General features: G+C 48.1%; 1 protein-coding gene across 2 annotated transcripts in view; it reads left to right on the top strand.

Annotated features, from left to right (window-relative positions):
- Scn10a (sodium voltage-gated channel alpha subunit 10) overlaps positions 1-20021 on the top strand; it is a 98650-nt gene that overhangs the window by 53911 nt on the left and 24718 nt on the right. The window contains exons 13-17 of one of the 2 annotated variants that reach the window (XM_057766500.1): positions 1211-1449; positions 2934-3107; positions 15117-15476; positions 16844-17284; positions 18846-18983. In XM_057766500.1, coding sequence (XP_057622483.1) covers positions 1211-1449; positions 2934-3107; positions 15117-15476; positions 16844-17284; positions 18846-18983 — 1352 coding nt within the window. Of the gene's footprint in view, positions 1-1210; positions 1450-2933; positions 3108-15116; positions 15477-16843; positions 17285-18842; positions 18984-20021 lie in introns of both variants that reach the window. The other variant, XM_057766499.1, reaches the window with a different exon arrangement.

The raw sequence follows: 20021 nt of genomic DNA, 5'->3' as shown, positions 1-20021 counted from the left end.
TAGGAGATGTAGAGAATGCAGGTTCCCGTGATCCTGTAGACATGGAGGTAGGAGGAACTGTTCCGTGAATAGTTCTCAATTCTGAGGGAGATAAAGGAAGCTCATGAGTACAGAATAGTGAATATTCTGGAAGGCTGGAGGATCAGATTTAGATATGGTTTAGATGTGGTATTTTTAATTTTTTATTTTTTTCATAATTTCTTTTTAATAAGATAAACTCATACTGGGTTTCACTGCATGCTGGATGGGGTCTCTGACTCAAGGGGACCAGTCACCCTTGCAGAGCTCCTGGGCAGGGACTGGCAGAGGCTCAAGGGTGGCTCAGGTAAGGTTGAGTGTGTATTTCGTACAACCCTGTTCAGCTGGCTGGGTTCAACTGTGGTTTATACATAGGGGGTTTTGCCAGGCAAGCAGAGGAGGAAGTGGGTGAAGGGACTGAGCGCATCCATAAAGAAGTCGGCAGAGGACGGGTGTGAAATCCAGGTGGGGTAAGTTGAGAAGTAAGGCTATGGTAGGGGCAGTGGGCAGTTAGTAAGCAAGGTCAGCCTGCAGAGAGAGCTCAGTCCGAATTTGTCTTGCAAGCTTGAAAACCTGAGTTTGATCCTTAGAACCATGCAGTGAAAAGTCAGACATGCAACGTACACACACAGTCCCTGTGCTGGCAAGGCAGGGACCCTTGGGCTTTCAGGCAGGCCAGTCTCACCTACATAGTGAGTTCCAAGCTAAGAAAAGACCATTTCACCAGGCATGGTGGCGCATGCCTTTAATCTCAGAACTCAGGAAGCAGAGGCAGGGCCATCTCTGTGAGTTTGAAGCCAGCCTGGTCTACAGAGTGAATTCCTGGTTAGCCGGGGCTACATTGAGAGGAAGAGGAGGCAGAGGGGTCGATGCCTTAGGAATGACAAGTGAGGTTGTCCTCTTGTTTCTACATTTAAACACATGAAATGTATGCACATCAACATGCGCATATATGGGGAGAGGGAGGTGGAGACATACCAACAGTCTGAGGGACTGGGTGGATGGGTGGATTGGGGTGACAGGACCAAAAGCCTAGTGCGCCACAAGTAGAAACTGGGAGGCGTGGAGATGAGGGCTAGAGTGAGGTTGACCTTGAAGGTGACCAGTATTGGTATGGAAGGGACTAGAACATGACCACAGGATGGGGGTCCAAGGAGACATGTGGGTGACATCTGTCTTTGGCATCATGCAGAACTTGAAGATTCTAAGCTGAGGTGCCCACCCTGCTTGCTCAGCTTGGCTCAGAAGTGTCTTATCTGGGAGTGCAGCCCCAAGTGGATAAAGTTCAAGATGGTTCTCTTCGAGCTGGTGACCGATCCCTTTGCTGAGCTCACCATCACCCTCTGCATTGTGGTGAACACAGTCTTCATGGCCATGGAGTACTACCCCATGACCGAGGCCTTCGAGGCCATGCTCCAAGCCGGCAACATTGTGAGTGACCTGGCAGCCTTGGTGGCCTGCTCCATCCATCACGGTGGGGGCGTTGGGTGGGTGGCGGCATGCTTTCACTGGGTGGTGTGCTGGTATCGCTCTGAGAGCGGACTGGTGGTGGGGTGGCGATGAGAAGATGTGGACCCTGAACTCAGGCTGGAGGAGATGGAGGAGCTAAGCTGAGCTGGAGGGAGTTGCTTTGAGATGAGCAAGGAAAGTGGATAAGGAGAACTCTGAGATAGGATGGCTCAGATCCCTCCCCAGAATACAGAATTAGCCACTTGGATCACGTCGGTCTTGCTGGTCTCTACTCAGATATAAGGTCACATGTCACGCCCCCCTCAAGGACAAGCTATGGAGTGTGTGTGTGTGTTCATGTCTGCATGGGTGCGAAGGCCAAAGACAACCTCAGATGTCATCCCTTAGGAACTATCCACTTGTTGTCATTGCTGTTTTTCTATATTCTTTAAGAATTTTATGCAGTATATTTTTTTTTATCATGTTCCTTTCCTATCTCCCCCCTCTTCCAGCCCTGTCGTTTTGGAGACAGAGCCTCTAACTGAGCAGGGGTCTCATCAGCTCTGCTAGTCTGGCTGGGAGGGAGCCCCAGGGATATCCTGCCTCTACCTCCCCTGCACTGGTACTGCAAGTGTGCACCACCACACCTGGCTTCTTACAGGAATTGTGAGGATTAAACCCGGGTCCTTCCTGCTTTTGTGGCAATGTTTGGGCAACTGAGTCATCTTCCCAGCCCTGGATATGACTTTCAGTGTGCTCATTGGAGAGAAAACAGAAACCTGAGTTCTAATGTGTATTCTCTGGACATCAGTGGCTCAGAAACTCTCGTCTGCAGTCCTCAAGAACAAAACAAAAGGATGTGCTCTTTTCTTCTATTTTTATTTTTAATGCCACTATTTTAAGACAGGATCTTGGATAGCTCAGCCTGGGCTCAACCCTGAGGTCCTCCTGCCGCAGCCTCCTAAAGGCTACTTATTTTTTCTTCTTCTTCTTCTTCTTCTTCTTCTTCTTCTTCTTCTTCTTCTTCTTCTTCTTCTTCTTCTTCTTCTTCTTCTCCTTCTCCTTCTCCTTCTCCTTCTCCTCCTCCTCCTCCTCCTCCTCCTCCTCCTCCTCCTCCTCCTCCTCCTCCTCCTCCTTCTTCTTTTGTTTGTTTTTTGAGACAGGGTTTCTCTGTAGCTTTGGTGCCCATCCTGGAACTAGCTCTTGTAGACGAGGCTGGCCTTGAACTCCCAGAGATCCGCCAGCCTCTGCCTCCCAAGTGCTGGGATTAAAGGCGTGCGCCACCACCGCCCGGCTATTTTTTCTTCTTTTTTCTTTTTCTTTTCTTTTTTTTAATTTGCAGGCATGTGCCACCACACCCAGCATGTTTTGCTATCTTGTAAACAAGATTCTTTTCTTGCTGTCCTTGTCTTCACTGTCCCCAAGGCCAAAGACCTCACAGCGCTGAACACTGTTCCCCTCCTCAGGTCTTCACGGTGTTTTTTACGATGGAGATGGCCTTCAAGATCATTGCCTTCGACCCCTACTACTACTTCCAGAAGAAGTGGAACATCTTCGACTGCGTCATCGTCACCGTGAGCCTGCTGGAGCTGAGCATAGCCAGGAAGGGCAGCCTGTCTGTGCTCCGCACCTTCCGTTTGGTAATGTCATCGCTTGGCCATTGGGGAGCTCCCACGCAGGCCCAGGGAGGATGACCCCTAGGGAAAGGCACTCTGCCAGCCAACCCTCACTCCCATTCTCTTCTTATGGGAGCAAGGCAGAGCATGGTTTCAAGAGTCAGAAATTCTGCTTTTCACTGATGTAAAGTAGGGGTGTTCCCTCTCTTGGTGCCTCAGTCCCTCATCTGTGGAGGAGACATCTGAATGGCACCCTATTCTCTAATCAAATAGCGGCCCCAGCAATGAAGTCCCAACAGCTAACATTCTCTGAAGATGTGGCTAAGCCATAGCATTACACTCTTGATAGAATGGGCCTCATTTTATGCTCCCAACCCTGAGACACTGCTGCTTTAATGGTGAACCCAATGTCTCCCAGCCTCCAGGACTCCGCACTAGTGTCCGATCTGGAACTCAAATCCCCATCGCCCACCCGACTGCTGGGTCCCAGCCCCAACCCACCTCAAAAAGGCGTCCTCTTATTTCTTGGCTCCCCAAATCACAGCCCAGTGCTGCACACCCACAAAAGCCTCCATGCTCTTCTGCGCAGGCTCCTCGCCAAACTCAGCTCTAGGGCGCCCTCTACCGGAGGCCTTCCTTTGCTCAATCACCAGTCTCCATTGCCTGCCAGCCACTCATAACACAACTGCTTTTGCCAGCCAAGCAGACCTGAGAGTCCCAGGAGAGTCTGAGGTCACCGACATCCTCAAGTCCCCAGGCCATCCAGAGGATACTTGGAGTCTCACTGACTCCTGGACACAAGCAAGGGGCAAGCTTGAAGAACTGGTGTAACCGTCCCCAGGAAGTGTCATAATGGAACAGGAGTGACCCAAACTTGACATGCCTGTTCACAGCTAGACCCCATGGACCCTGTGTTCTTTGGAGACTCTACTGAGTAGCACTCCACTCCTCTCTTCTTCTTGTGAGATAGAGGCAGGGTCGTGTCTGCTATCCGCCCATCTTCTTGATTTTAACACGCCAATCAATTTACATGTCTCTAACCACATCGCCCAGCTGCATGTGTGTGATCTCTTCTGAGTCCCCACAGCCTGGCGGAGAGTCCATAGTCTGTCCACATTATCATCCCATCAACGACAAATCCAGCCCCCTCCGCTTTGTCCTGCAAAGCCCAGCATCTCTCTCCATGCTGGCCCCTATCGCTGGGCATTCCTGGGAGAAAATACACAGCCAAGATGGTCTGGTTTGTAGTTCTCTAGCTTTAGTGACCAGCTCTTAGTTTTCGAAGCTGCTTTAAATTTCAGAAAAGTCAAGCAAATGGCATAGTGCCTCCTCATTAAACCAACAATTTCCTTCCTTGTGACTGCCTTAAACTGGTGAGGGGCGTTGTCACAGACACCTCTCCACTGGATTCCTCTTGCTCTGAGAATAAAACTTGAGGTCCTCAGGGCAGACAAGACTCCAATACCCTCTCCTTTCTCTCCCACCGACTCTTCTCCAGCCACAGCTGCCCTCCCCCCCACATACACACTTGCTCTCTGTCCGGGAGACATCCCCCACCCCGGTCTTCACTTAGTTCAACAGGTCCTCAGCCTTCTGTGTTCAGCGCATCCCTGCTTCACGGAGGGCCTCTACACTCGGGTATCTGAAACGGAATTTGCTCTTCAAACAAATCTGCTCTTCTCAGATTCTAACTATTATATCGTGGTCGTCCAGATAGCTAAAATCAGGGGTTTCTTTCCTGCCATTCTACCCCAGATGCTAGGTACAAGTTGGTACTCGGTTAAAAAAAAAATTGATTGGTTTGGAAAAGGAAGGAGAAGAGAAAAAAGAAGAAAATTCTTGCCCTTCCCCGAATACCCCCGCTGGTCGTGATTTAAGGCGTCTATGAATCTGTCTTTGCTCTAGAATTGTGCCATCATAATTACTGCACTTAGAGCATGGCTGTGTCTATAAACCCAGTCACCCGCTGTGCTGGTCTGTCTACCTTCATTGCCAACTTGACTGAGCTTCGAATCACAGAGCAGACAACTTCTGAGGGTGTTTGTGAGGGTGCTTCCCACAGGGTTGACTGAGAGGGGAAGGTTGCCCTGGACGTGAGAGGCATGGGAGGTGGGGCAGGCAGAATAAAATGAAGGAAGTAAGCTGAGAACCAGCCATCCTCTCTCTCTGGCTGGGACCTCTGACATCGCTGCCACCATCCCTTCCTGCATAATGAACTGTGTTCCCTAAACGCTCTTAATTCTTCCTGCTTGATTACAGCGATGAGAAGAGTAGCTAATACACTCTAAGAATGTGCTGGCCTCTGGCTTCCGGTTTGCTTTGAGAAGCAGCTATGTCCACAGCTACACAGACACAGAACTCCTGAGTCTTCTCTTCATCCGGACTGCAATAAAGTCTAGCAGTCAGTGTGGAAAGAGACCGAGACTCTGTGTTATGTAATCTGCTGATCTATAAAGACAGCACCCTCTCCATCCAGTTCAGCCTTCCAAGGTGATGATTTTCCCACCATTTCTCCATACAGATCTTACATATTTTGAAGTGGTCTTTGCTAATTTGAGCCAGTATTCTGATAGTTAATATTTTTGCACCCGGAAGTCCCTTTTGTTAATTCTGATGGTTCATTCATGGATTCTTCTGGATTTTTCAACACGATCATATCATGTGCAAACAATACATTTTGTTTTTCTTTTCTAACCCCTGTGTCGTTTGATTCTTCTTACTACATGGCCGCGCCAGCTAGGACATCTAGTCCCCACTGAAAAGAAGTCTTAATAGCAAACGACCTTGTTTTCTTGACTGCAAAGACAATACTCCCAATATCTCAACAAGCCTGACGCTTCTGCAGCTCTTTCTTTAATGAAAAACCTTTACCAGTTTTCTTTTGTTAAGTAGTTATCATGAATAAATCTTTAATTTTATCAGACCATTGTTCTGCGTATAAGACAATTCCATTACCAGTTAATAATGATGCATTGCATATTTCAAAGTGGCCCAGGAGAGGATTCTGCATGTTCTTACCAAGAAGAAACTATAATGGTGAAGATGGCATATATGCTAATTACCTAATTTGATCTTTACACATCTATACACAAGCAGACATATCACCTCCTGTCCCATATTTCATGTCAACCAAAAAAAGAAGAACAGAAAAGAGAGAGAGATCAGATTTATTCTACCCCTAAAAGAAAGAGAAAATAACATTGAGATAACCATATCGGGGTCTAGAGAGATGGCCAGTGGTTAAAATTACGTGCTGCTCCTGCGGAGGACCCGTTTGGTTCTCAGCACCCATGCTAAGTGGCTTACAACCTTCAGTAGCTCCAGGGGATCCTTTGCCCTCTTCTGGCTTCCATTGGCAACTGACTCAGATGCACAGATACACACACATATACACGCACACACACACACAGACAGACAGACACACACACACAGACACATTATTTTTTAAAAATTGAGTTTCTGTTGCTGAATCTTTACATTCATAGAGTAAGCCCAATTTGTTGGTGATGCGTTTTTTAATAAAATGAATAGGTTTAATACATTTAAATGAACAGGTTCAATTTGCTAGTAATCTGTGAGGCTTTTGCATCCATTTTCATAAATTGGTTTTTTTAATTTTACATAATCCTTCCTAGGTTTTGATATCAAGCATATGCTACTCTTTGCAAAAAAAAAAAAAAAAAAAAAAAAAAAAAAAAAACCTGAGAAATATTTCCTTTTTTAATGCAGAATCTTGGTGTAGTTTTGGAATCATTTGCTCCTTAGGAGTTTGGTAGAGTTCTCTAGGGAAGCTGTCTCTAGGATCGGGACTTTCCTTAGTGATTGGATTTTCCTGACGTCTTGAGCTGATTCCGGCTTTATTTCTCAGGCTTGTTTGGCAAATTGTTTTTGCTCTGGAGATGGACTCTTCTTGTCTAGTGTTATTGTCATGGAGTTGAAGGTGCTTTCTTATTCGTGAAGGGTCTTTGTCAGCTGCGTTCATGCCGTACCTTTCTTAGCAACGATGACTCGTGTTTGCTCTCCTCATTTTTCATTAGTCTCGTTAAGAGCCATCAATTTAATTAGCTTCTTCAAAGAACCAACTTGTAGCTCGTTGATCCTCTCTGCATCATTGATGTTTTCCGATTTCAATTAATCGTGCGTCTTATCTTAATCACATTCTCCAGCCTTCATATTTTGTTCTTTCCTAACTCCTTAACATACAATTTTCCATCTATTTTTCTTATATATTCATGTAAGACTTCTATTCCCTTCTAAGAACTGCTTTAATCTGTTGATATTTCCTTGTTTGATTCTAAATGCTTCCTAATTTCAACTTTGATTTATCCTTGGACTCAAGGGTTAATAGGAAGAGCTGTTCTTCATTTCAGAACGTGGGGGATTCCAGTTGTGTGGTCGGGTTCTAGCTCTGTTGTATTAAAGTCAAAGAATGAATGTTGTTGGTTTTAAGGTTTTATATCTTATCTATCCCTTCTCTTTGGCTCAGTATGTTGGAAATATTCCTACACACTTAACTAGGACGAGTCTGCTGCCCTCGTGGGCTACAGCGCTGCCTTTGTGCTGCGGGTAGAGAAACTTTATGACAGGAGGCATTTTATACCCTGGCTTATTGTTGTCTACTGCTTGTTATAGCAATTACTGAGAAAGTAGTGCTTAAAATATCTCTGCTGTGATTATGGTGTATCTGTTGCTCGTGTGGTTCTGTCTTGAGTCTGGATTACCGAGTGCACACATATTTTAAGTTTTATAGCTTCCTGGTAATATCAAACTTTTATTATTAAGAATAACCTTCTTTTGCTATAAAGATTGTTTTTACCTTTTTTTATAAGTCTGTTTTTTCCTTGACAGTAATTACGGAGCCTGCTTTCTTCTGCTTTAGACTTTACCCAGCGTCTTTGTACCCATGCTCCTACTTCCACCTTTGTGTGCCTCTTGCAGATCACATACAGTCAGACGTGGGGGTCCTTGCTCAGTTCCGGCAAGCCAGTCTTCATCTTTCAGCCAAAGCTCTGAGGGCATCCATCTCAAAGTAAATGAACACCTATCTTTAACTTGATCTCTCTCTCTCTTTTCTTTCAGCTGTCTTCTCTTTCCCTCCCCCACCTCTCTTTGGATTATGTCCATCCCCCTTTTACTAAATGTCCTGTTTTAATTCTTTGAGTAGTTGGTTTTGAAATTACAACATCAGTTGTTGGCTTAGTCAAAATTAAAAGTTAGCTAAAATCTTTACTTTCTCCCAGGACAGCCACATTTTATAACAATTGTTTGTTTCAGCTCATTACATAGCAAGCATTTTGATTTTATATATTTTTAATTGGGGGCTGTGCTCAGCAATAAAGTGCTTTTATAGCATCCACAAGGACCTGGATTCTACCCCTCAGCTCCAAAAGAAAAATTAGTTAAGTAGAGAACTCAAAATCTCAGCCACTAAATCCAGCGAAGTTCTGTTTGTCACCCTATCCCAGTCTGGTGTAAATCTCAGGCCCTAGCTGGGCTTCTGCAGACGGGATCTGCTGCCCCTGAAGACAGCCTTGCCGTCCACATGGCTTGCTTCCCACTTAGGAAGAGCGAGAGGCAGGGTTCGTAAGTCCTGAGAGCTCAAAGTTCCTTAATTCAAGGCTCCTGATTTTCTGTGTGATGCCATTTCCTTAACCACATAGCTGGCTACAGAGCTGTATTGTGCCCCCCCCCCATAGCTGGCTACAGAGCTGTATTGTGCCCCCCCCCCAGCTGACTACAGAGCTGTATTGTGCCCCCCCCAGCTGACTACAGAGCTGTATTGTGCCCCCCCCAGCTGACTACAGAGCTGTGTTGTGCCCCCCCAGCTGACTACAGAGCTGTATTGTGCCCCCCCCAGCTGACTACAGAGCTGTATTGTGCCCCCCCAGCTGACTACAGAGCTGTGTTGTGCCCCCCCCAGCTGACTACAGAGCTGTGTTGTGCCCCCCCCTCAGTTCTTTACTTTCACCAAGGCCTTTCTTTCTCAATAGAAACGGTGAGTCATCATCAGTGTGATCTCGACTTAAAATGCTTCTTTTCCTCAGAATTGCTAACTCATTTCCAATACCCAAAGACGCGATCTCATTGTTGGTTATGAAAAGCAAGGTGCTTCCCCAAATCTTCTAGGAGCAAAACGTCTGGATTCTATTTCCTTCATTTCTTATACATTGGTAAGATATTGTCGAATCATGTGTCTGTCTTAGAATATCTTGATAAACAAGTCAGCCACAAACTGATACTCAAGTACAAGATGTTTCCTTTGGATTTGGTTTTTGAGGTGGGATCTTGTAGTACAAGCCTCCAGCTTGCTCTGTAGCTGAAAATAACTCTGAATTCCGATCCTCCAACCTCCACCTCCCAAGTGCTAGGATTATGGGTACGCACCACCATGGTTTATGGAATGCTGGGGACCAAGCCTAGTGTCCTGAACATGCTAAGCAAGCCCTCTACCCACCGGCCTTCAGTCCCAGCCTCCCAACTCTCGGGTTTTACAAACCCTTCTCTCATAATAGCTCCGGAAACTCACAGTCTACCCTGGAATTATGACAAGCAATGTGCTTGTCACTGAATGACAGAAATAACACTTCCAAGTCTTTTCTGTCAGTTTTCTGTTTGTTCACAGTATAACCACAAAGCCAGTGGCACACACAGTGTGGTTTTTAAATGGCGCCATCTCTTTTTGATGAACCAATTTTTATGCTAGTCAGAATAAATACAATTATTTTCAATAACAATTCTCAGTCTGTGAAGTGACATAGCATACTTGTCTCTGGTTAGAGAGTTTGCTCCAACGGGTAACTCAGGTCTCGGGATTATCCCATCTCATGATATCCCCACCTCAGTGAGTGGCTTCTGTGGGGGCTGTGGGTGTTTTGCTTGGGCCCGGAAGTACTGTGCATTGAATTGCCTCCATCTCCATTCCGAGCAGCAACCCAGCATCTCAACGCTGAGTGTTTGCCAGGGACACGGGAAACTGCCTTCCTTTGAGTCCCAAGGGAAGTAAATTGAACCTTCAAGTTTAATATTTAGATAAAATGCATACTTTACCTATGGGTTATTGGTATGATTGAGATTTTTACTGTCCAACATTTTCTGCAACATTTGGTGGGAGGAGACATGCAAAGAAAATTCAATATGCACTATCAGGTACCCTGTCTTCTGATTTCTTTTACAACCATAAGACTTGTTTCATCATCAAATGGTGACTTTCTCCATGGAGATCAGATGGGCTTTTTACTCTATTCTAGAAAAAAAGCATCTTCATTAAAGAAAACTGTAGATCAGTGCTTGCTTAGCACACATGAAGAGCCGGGTCTGTCCCCAGTACCACATAAAACCATGTGTAGTGGCTCTGTGATCCCAGGGCTGGTGGCGTGGAGATAAGAAAATCAAGAATTCAAAGACTTCCTTGGATAAATAGTGTGTTTGAGACCAGACCGGCTACATGAGATCCAGAGAGGGGGTGGGAAAGGGGAGAGAAAGGAGAGAGAGGGGGATAATCATGAAAAGAGAGCAAGAGGGAAGAAGGGGGGTAGTTTAAGATAAATTGGCTTCAAGTCAGTTTCTAGCCACATAAATACCATGGCTTCTTTCTAGCCTGTTTCCCTCAAAGTGAAGTTTTTATATTAATTCTGAGATTAATTAAAGAAGTGGTATATTAATTATAGATGAATATTCAGCACCTGCCAAAAATGATTGTTTATAAATTATTGCATGATCTGTGAAGAATTTCTTTGTCATAATATATTTTGGACAAAGACTGTGGAGAATAATTAGCTGGGCGGGGCAAAGGTGATGGCTGTGGGGAGCGTGGACACGGGGCAGTTAGTGCTCAGCATCTCTGCTCATTCAGGATGAGCAGGAGCCAGTGGGCTGCCTGGCCACAGCCCCACAGCGGACACTCCCTACTGTGTGCTGACTGGCCACAGCCCCACAGCGGACACTGCCTACTGTGTGCTGACTGATCACAGCCCCACAGCAGACACTCCCTACTGTGTGCTGACTGATCACAGCTCCATCAGCAGACCTCCCTACTGTGTGCTGACTGACTGACCACAGCTCCATCAGCAGACCTCCCTACTGTGTGCTGACTGACTGACCAGAGCCTCAGCAGCAGATACTCCCTACTATGTGCTGATTGACTGGCCAGAGCCCTGTGTGCTGACTGACTGACCACAGCCCCAGCAGCAGACACTCCCTACTGTGTGCTGACTGACCACAGCCTCAGCAGTGGACACTACCTACTGTGTGCTGACTGACCAGAGCCCCAGCAGCGGACATTCCCTACTGTGTGCTGACTGACTGACCACAGCCCCAGCAGTGGACACTGCCTACTGTGTGCTGACTGACTGACCACAGCCCCAGCAGTGGACACTGCCTACTGTGTGCTGACTGACCAGAGCCCCAGCAGTGGACACTCCCTACTGTGTGCTGACTGACCAGAGCCCCAGCAGCGGACACTCCCTACTGTGTGCTGACTGACTGACCAGAGCCCCAGAAGTGGACACTCCCTACTGTGTGCTGACTGATCACAGCCCCACAGCAGACACTCCCTACTGTGTGCTGACTGACCAGAGCCCCAGAAGTGGACACTGTCTACTCTGTACTGACTGACCAGCTGAGAATCAGGAACTCCAAGACCAGATATCTTTGGAACACAGTGGGCAGGTCCAGGTTATTTTTATTGTTTGTTTTGTCTTTATAAAGACAAAAAGTAATAGACGATGACTCAAGCCATGTACTGGGTTGAGGAGTATACACAGTTTGCTTATAGTTTCACAAGAGATTAATGATGGCAATTAACAATCTCACTACGGAGGTTCTAATATTAATATCTAACCCTCTTGCCTTACCTAAGGAAACCATGAATTTTCTTAGCCAAGTCCAATTAAGGTGACTGTCATTGCCTAACATAGATAGATAGATAGATGATATATAGATAGGTGATTGATAGATGATAGATAGATACATATAAAGATAGAAGGGTATGTGTGTGTACATGTCAGTGCAATCTCCTTGGAGTCCAGAAGTGGGCATCATCCATGGAACTGGAGATGCAGGCAGCTGTGAGCCATCCAGCAGGGGTGCTGGGAGCCAAGCCCTGGTCTTCTGCAACCGCTGCGCCATCTCTCCAGCCTTGATATGGGAGAGTCTTCTGTTTTGTGTTGATTTCATTGGTTAAATAAAGAAACTGCTTTGGCCCTTTAATAGGACAGAAAATTAGGTAGGCGGAGTAAACAGAACAGGATGCTGGGAAGAAGGCAGTGAGGGCAGTCGCCATAGTGCTCCTCTCCGAGATGGATGCAGGTTAAGAATATTCCTGGTAAGACACCACATCGTGGTGCTACACTCATTAGAAATGGGTTAATCAAGATGTGAGAGTTAGCCAATAAGAGGCTACAGATAATGGGCCAAGCAGTGTTTAAAAGAATACAGTTTCCGTGTAATTATTTCGGGTAAAGCTAGCCATGCGGGAGCTGGGCAGGAACGCAGCCCGCCGCTCTTATTTCTACAGAGCCTGCCATTTCTATTTCGTTCATAGTTATTCTGACTAGAGTGTGATACCTGATATCTTTGCTCAGGTGCTAATAAACACCTCTCCGTGTCCTTCACTGTCCCCAGGGCTCTGCAGTGTGGTGGGTGGCTGCTATCCAATGTCGGGACCTTATCTCCCCTGTCCATTTCTATTTGTCCAGAACTTACGGAGAATGAAGACTTCTGTTTGGGAAGTCAGCCTTCCCTGTCGCCTCCCAAAGGGCTCCACTGAATGACTGCTGCTCCATCTTCTCTTGTGTCTATCACTGCTTCTGCCCAGGGCTGCTCCTCTAATCTCTGTGTCCACTGGGAGGACAGTCCATTTCAGAGCAGGGCTACTCCTCCCACAGACAAGCGACGGACATGGCGTGGACAATGTGCCTGCCATCTCAGGGTTTGTCTTGGGTGTGGGTGATGAGATGGCCGCCATGCTTTCCATTCAGCCCCCATCCTAGTGCTTGGGCCTGAGCGTGTCTCCTAGCAGGTGCTGTGCACACATGTTGAATGATTCTTGCTGGAGAACTGGAGGATCACATGAATGGACTTTCAAATGTTTGTGCATCTTTGTGCACAGTACTTTTGCTCTGTTGTAGACCTCAGTCTATTCAGATCTATACATAAGACTCTCTGTATGTGTGTGTGTATGTGCGCATGTGTGTGTGTTCATGTCTATATGTTCCTGTGGGGGCAACTATACATATATGTGTGAATGTCAGAGGTCAACATCACGTGTCTGCCTCAATCACTATCCACACTACTGCTTTTTTTTCTTTTATCGAAAATGAATTTTTTTCTCATGTAATATATCCTGATTACAATTTTGCCTCTCTACCCTTCCCAGTTCCTCCCCACTTTCCCTCCCATCCAGATCCACTCCTTTTCTGTCTCTCATTAGAAAACAAACAGGCTTCTAAGGGATAGTGATAAAACATAACAAAATAAAATATAAAATAAAACAAAAACTATCACATTGGAGTTGGACAAGACAAACAAACAGAAGGAAAAGAGCCCAAGAGCAGGCACAGGAATCGGAGACCCACTCATTCTCACACACAGGAGTCCCATAAGAACACTAACCTGAAGGCAATAACATACACGCAGAGAACCTGGTGCAGACCCGTGCAGGCCCCTGTAGAGGCCGCCTCAGTCTCTGTGAGTTCATATGAACTTTGATCACAATGAATTAGCCTTGTGTTCTTGGTGTCCCCCATCCCCTCTGGCTCTTACACTCTTTCTGTCTCCTCTTACACAGGGTTCCATGAGATGGGGGGTGGGTTTGATAGAGACTGAGTATCCCAAGGTCTCTCACTCTGTGTATAATGTCTACCTGTGGAGGAAGCTCCTCTCTGTATTTGTTCCCATCTGCTGCCGGAGGAAGCTTCTCTGATGATGGCTGAGCAAGGCACTCACCTATGAGTGTAATGAATCTACGTTACTCTTTTATCCAGCTGAATCTAGAGTTCACCAGTTCAGCTAAGCTGGCTAGCCAGCAAACCACAGGGACCTTCCTGCCTTTGTCTCCCTGGTGCTGGGACTAGAGGTGCTCACCTCTGCACCCAGCTGTTTTCGTTTGTTTGGTTTTTGTGGGGTTTTTTTTCCAGATATGGTTTCTCAGCAGTTATGGAGACTGTTCTGGAGCTCACTCTGTAGACCAGGCTGACCTTGAACTCATAGAGATCCGCCTGCCTCTGCCTTCTAAGCACTAGGATTAAAGGTGTGCACTGCCACTGCCCAGCATTGCACCGGTTTTTATTTGGGTGTTGGGGATTGAACTGAGTTCCTCATTCTTCTATGGAGAGCCCTTTACCATCAAAGCCGTGACCCTATGCCCTACCATGAAGAGTTTAAGTCTTCATCCTATCTCAGTCCCTAACCGCTAATTCCATAGGAGAAGGAGCCCACCCCCCTTTCTCCACATACCCCGCAAACCAGTTCAGGACCACGCCAAGCACGACTGGACTTCAGTAAGCCAAGGAGGATGGTTGGTCAATCTGATGGATATGTGAATTCTGGATCCATGAAACCGTACTTAAGTGTTTCGGAGCCGGTAGGGCTGTCAGCTATCCCAAGACACAATAGATGGTTAACCAATGCGTGTCTGAGGCAGTGGACTGTGCCCTAAGTGAGGGAGGCTAGCTCCTCTTTGGGTCAAGAGTGAGGTTGTTCTTATTGTGAGTCCCACTCAGAGCTAAACTAAGATAGACAGCAGGCCCGTGTTCAGTCTATGGCTACGAGACAGACTAGAGATGACAGACTGACCTCTCCAATATGAGACCCCTAGATTTCGGAGGAGTACATTCAACTTAGGGACGACTGCAGGATGATCATAGCTGAATGACTTATAAAAGGAAAGTCTCTGAAAGCAGCGTCTGGAGAGCTCCCCAAACTTGTGCAATGACCTGATGCTTGTCCCACAAGCTCGGTTTAACAGTCGGGACTTCAGTTAGAAGGTGCCGAGAAGAGCAACAAGGACCTGAGGCAGTGTCTGCTTTTCCACAGCTGCGGGTCTTCAAGCTGGCCAAGTCCTGGCCCACCCTGAACACGCTCATCAAGATCATCGGCAACTCGGTGGGGGCGCTGGGCAACCTGACCTTCATCCTGGCCATCATCGTCTTCATCTTCGCCCTGGTCGGAAAGCAGCTTCTCGGGGAGTACTACGGGTGCCGCAAGGACGGCGTCGCTCTGTGGAAGGACGAGCAGCTTCGCTGGCACATGTGTGACTTCTTCCATTCCTTCCTCGTCATCTTCCGGATCCTGTGCGGGGAGTGGATTGAGAACATGTGGGTCTGCATGCAAGTCGGCGAGAAATCCATCTGCCTCATCCTGTTCTTGACTGTGATGGTTCTGGGCAATCTGGTGGTGAGTAGGGACCCCGCAAAGGCTGAGTGACACCCCCACAGTGTTGGGGAGGCAGAGATGGGCGGATCCCTGGGACTTGTTGACCAGCCTGCCTCGCTTAGTTAGTGGGTTATTATTTATTTTGCGAGTGGAAGACTGACACAAAAACAAGGTCTACTCCTAAGGAACGGCCGCAGGAGTTGTCCTCAGACGTCCACAGGCATGCCCTCACACATCCAGACATACAAACACTCTGGAATGATCGGAGGCCTTCAGACTCATCAGAGTCATGTAGGACACACACTGGGACGTGTGCTTTCAGGGGACAACCTGGCTTTCCAGGAACAAGCCTGTAGACAAGGAGGAAAACCCCCTCCAGCATTTTCCAGCTGAGTGACTTGGGACGGAAGAGTGGCTTTCTTAGGCCCTAATTTGCTTTAAACCAAGAAAGCAATGTGCAATGCTCACTCATGGGTGGATGGGCAGAATTAAATTACAGGGGGTGAAAGACGTGGCTTTTCCTTATGGAAGGGAAGTTTTTCCCTGGTCTACAGTGCTCAAGGAGCGTAAAGGGCTCTCCGCTTGGGTCTGAATAGTCACACTGTTTGAATCTGCTCTCAGGTTTGGGGGACGTCCCTCAGGAGAACCAAATAGTCCCAGCCCTCCTTCTCCACCCCATCTCCACCCCCTCTACTTGTGAGTGAGTGTGCACAGCCTCGGGCTCTGGGAGGGAGGTGCGGTCTAAGAACGGAACCTCGTACTCTAGAAGTCAGTCAGTTTGCCTCTGTCTTAAAGACTTGAGAAAGCTCAGCTGAGAGGATAAACACACGTTCACACTTGTCTGTTTCCCACCCTGCTCCCTGGGGACACACATGCCTTCTGCTAGTTCTTCGTGGCAGACCACCTAACGCACCACCCTCTGGTTGCTTCTTTGCCATCAGCAGCATGGCCCCCTACTGTGGCGAGGAATCCTTGTCCTCACAAGGCAGGGTACCTAAGACATCGCCAAACTCTCCTCATGGTGCCCAGGGCATGCATTCTGCCAAGACATGAGTCTTCCAGGTGATCAGGAACAGCCCAGGGCAGAGGAGGCCTGAGTGATCAAGACTCTGCAAGTGAGGTGCTGGAGAGCCTCTGTGGTGGCCCTTATTGATTGTGACTTGGTAGGAGTCACCTAGGACACACCTCTGGGTGTGCCTGTGCAGGCATTTCCAGAGAGGTTTGACTGAGGAGGGAAGAGCCACCTGAATGTGGGTGACGCTGTCTCTCGTGCTAGCCAGCAACACTGAATAGCTAGGAGTAAGACCAAGGACCAGAATCCGTCTCTCTCTTTCTCAGCTTCCAACGCAAAGTGATGGATGTGCCTCCCCTTCCACGCCTTCTCTTAGGTGCTCAACCTTTTCATCGCCTTGCTGCTAAACTCCTTCAGTGCTGACAATCTCACAGCCCCGGAGGATGATGGGGAGGTCAACAACTTGCAGGTAGCATTGGCCAGGATTCAGGCATTTGGCCATCGGTCCAGTCAGGCCATTTGCAGTTACTTCAGGAGCCACTGCCGGCTCCGCTGGCCAAAGGTGGAGCCCCAGCTTGGGGTAAAACCCTCCCTCCCCAACTCCAAAGCTGAGAACCACATTGCTGCTGATGCAGTGGGGAGCCCAGCAAAGCCAGCTCTCAACGGCCCCAAGGAAGACCACAGGGACTTCATCACCGATGCTAATGTGTGGGTCTCAGTCCCCATTGCCGAGGGAGAATCTGATCTTGAGGAGCTCGAGGAAGACATTGAACAGAATTCTCAGAGCTCTTGGAAGGAAGAGAGCCCCAAAGGAGAGGTAAGAGTTCCTCAGTAGGCAGACAGCTGCAGGAAGTGGGCGGAGCCTTAGCAGAGAGTGACCCTAGGCAGAAGAGAAATGTTAGTGACTGTTAGTCACTTTTCCCATCACTGTGACAACATATCTGATAGAAGCAGCTTAAAGGGAGAAGATCTCATTTTGTCGCCTGGCCTGAAGGTCTGCTCCATCATGGATGGATGACATAGTCACATTGGGTCACAGCTGGGGAACAGAGATGAAGGCTGGTGTCTCTTCTTTATTCAGCCCAGGACCCCAGTCTGCAGGAATACTGCCCACATTCAGGGTAGGGCTTCCCTCCTGGAAGACACACCTAGAGGTGTGTTTCCATGGTGATTTGAAATCCAGCCAAGTAAACAAGGAAGATTAACCCTCTGAGAGGCTCTCCAACATCAGGGTGGCAGCACGCTGAGCTCCTGTCAACCCAGGCTTAGGCAACCCAGCCAAACAAACTGAAACCATGTCGTGCATTCCAGAGGAGGCACTACTGCACCTCAGTGAGGCCGAGGAGAAAGCTTCAGCATCCTTAGGAAGACAAATGGGGGCAGGGGCAGGTGAGCCCAGATGGCTCCAGGGCACTTGCCATTACATGTCTTTCACATATGCTGCCCCGGCTCCAGCAACCTGGGCTCTTCCACAAGCAGCTAAGGGTATGCTGTGTCATCAGAACACAGGCTCAGCTCAGCTCCTCCTCCTGGCTGTTCTGACACCTTTACAGAGTTCTTCCAGACAAGAGATGTCAGGAGGAAATGATCAGAACCAAAGCCTTTAAGGCACCCTGACGCCTTCTGATAATGCATGGGTTCCTAGTGCCTTAAGTTGGTACCTCAGTGACCTGGGGCATCCATTGTGTTCCATGAGGGGTACGGGGTCCCCCGAGTGTCCTCAGGGACACACAGCGCTGCTGGCCCCGCCACTAGAGCTATGCCTGGTGTCCACAGCTCTCCCATCGCCTTTCTCCCCCGCAGTTGTCGTCTGTACCCAGCAGCTGCTGCTATCAACTATCATTTTCTAGATTCCTTTGTCTGAGTGACAGCTGAGGCCACAGTGTCACCTCCCGGGAGTGAGGGACATGAACTCTCTGATGGTTGTCTGCCACTCAAGCGCATGTTTGGTTAGTTTGGAGTCCTTGGGGTGAGCGTGCTCAGATGACCTTAGTTTGTGACCAGCTTGACTTCTGGCAAGGTCCTGAGGGCCGTGGCTGTTATTGTGGAACTAAATCTCCTGCAATATACTTTAAAAAGTATTAATATATTTAGTGATCAAAAGAACGAAATGAAGTGAATCTCACCTTCTTGATTTTACAGAAGGAACAAAAAAGATCAGAAAAATTAGATGTATTTCCTAAGATCATGTAGATGCAGATGGAGCCAGGAGTTACATACACCCCCATGTTTACTTCACACACATGTACACATGCGTGTGAGGTGCTTGTATGAGGACCTCAGCTCTGGAGGCCTGTCAGCTGCCAAAGCTCTTCAGTTTCGGAAATGAGCAATGTAAATTAACTCAGTTACCCAGATGGACCCTCTCTCGCCAGCAGGCACAGCTGCCGGAAGAACAAAGGCACGAAGGCCTTCAAGTGCTTAAGAGCCCAGGCTCTGGGATGTCCTCAGAGGACCTGGCTCAGTACCTGGGTGACAGATGGAAGGGTGACACCACCCCTCAGGTCCCTGCTGAGGTAGGTATGTGCGCTCCCTGGAGAGGCTCGACAGGATGGATACTCATGGAGGATGGGGGCAGGACCAAAGGTGCATCCCAGCCACAGGGCCTCCTCCTTAAGCCTCTGCCCACCTCTGGTTAACCACGCGATGCTATGCAGCTGAACCTCACTAGGGCTGCGAGACCCAGGGCCAGCTCCTGCCCCCTAAACCTCTGCATTTTCCTGCTATAGAACTGCATGGCTGTGCCTATTTGGTAAGGTTATTTGGAAGCTTAAATGAGATACTGCTCATCAAAAGTTCAGTTCTTGTCTGAAATGGAGTAAGTGCCCAGAAAATGACAGCCAAGAGAAAGAAAGGAACAAAGGCAGCGAACAAAGAGAGTCAAGTAATCTTTCGGAGACAACAGCCAGAGTGGAGGTGTTCCCTGGGCGAGAGAGTTTTCCTGGGGGGCGCTCCCTCTTTCCTTTGTCCGCATCATTCTCTCTAGCCTAAAAGAGCCTGGGGTGGAGGGAGGCTGTCTCCAGGTGCGTGGTGAGCTGACAGCCTCACAGAAACCAAGCAGGGAGGACACTCAGCCGTGGGATGCGGGAGGAGGTAAAAATAAACCATGGAGTCACCTACAAAGCCTGGGGGAAAGGCTTGTGGAGAGAGCTACCTGTGAAGAGGCGGTGTCTCGGGCAAGGAAGATGGTTTAGCTGCTACCGCACTTGGTGGGCATGCAGAGAACCTGACTCTGTATCCGCAGCCCCGGGTAAAGAGCTGGGCATGCTAGTCCACTCCTATAATCTCAGTGTTGTGGAGGGGGAGGGGCAGACAGGAGGATCCCTGGTGTTTGGTGGTCCTCCAGTCTAAGAAAGTCAGCGAACTCCACGTTCAGTGGGAGATCCTGCCTAGAAAGAAGGAGGGAATGGCTGAGGAAGACGGCTGACTTGAGCCTCGGGCTTTCCGCAAGCACGCATGTCAGTGCTCATGCACCTCCACACACGGTCACACGCGCGCACACAGGCACCAGATTTTTAGTGTTTTCACTGCCACTGTAAGGAACTCAAGACTTT

This window comes from Chionomys nivalis, chromosome 4 (genome assembly GCF_950005125.1).
Source record: "Chionomys nivalis chromosome 4, mChiNiv1.1, whole genome shotgun sequence".
NCBI lineage: Eukaryota > Metazoa > Chordata > Mammalia > Rodentia > Cricetidae > Chionomys > Chionomys nivalis.
This window is presented reverse-complemented; position numbering and strand designations above follow the sequence as displayed.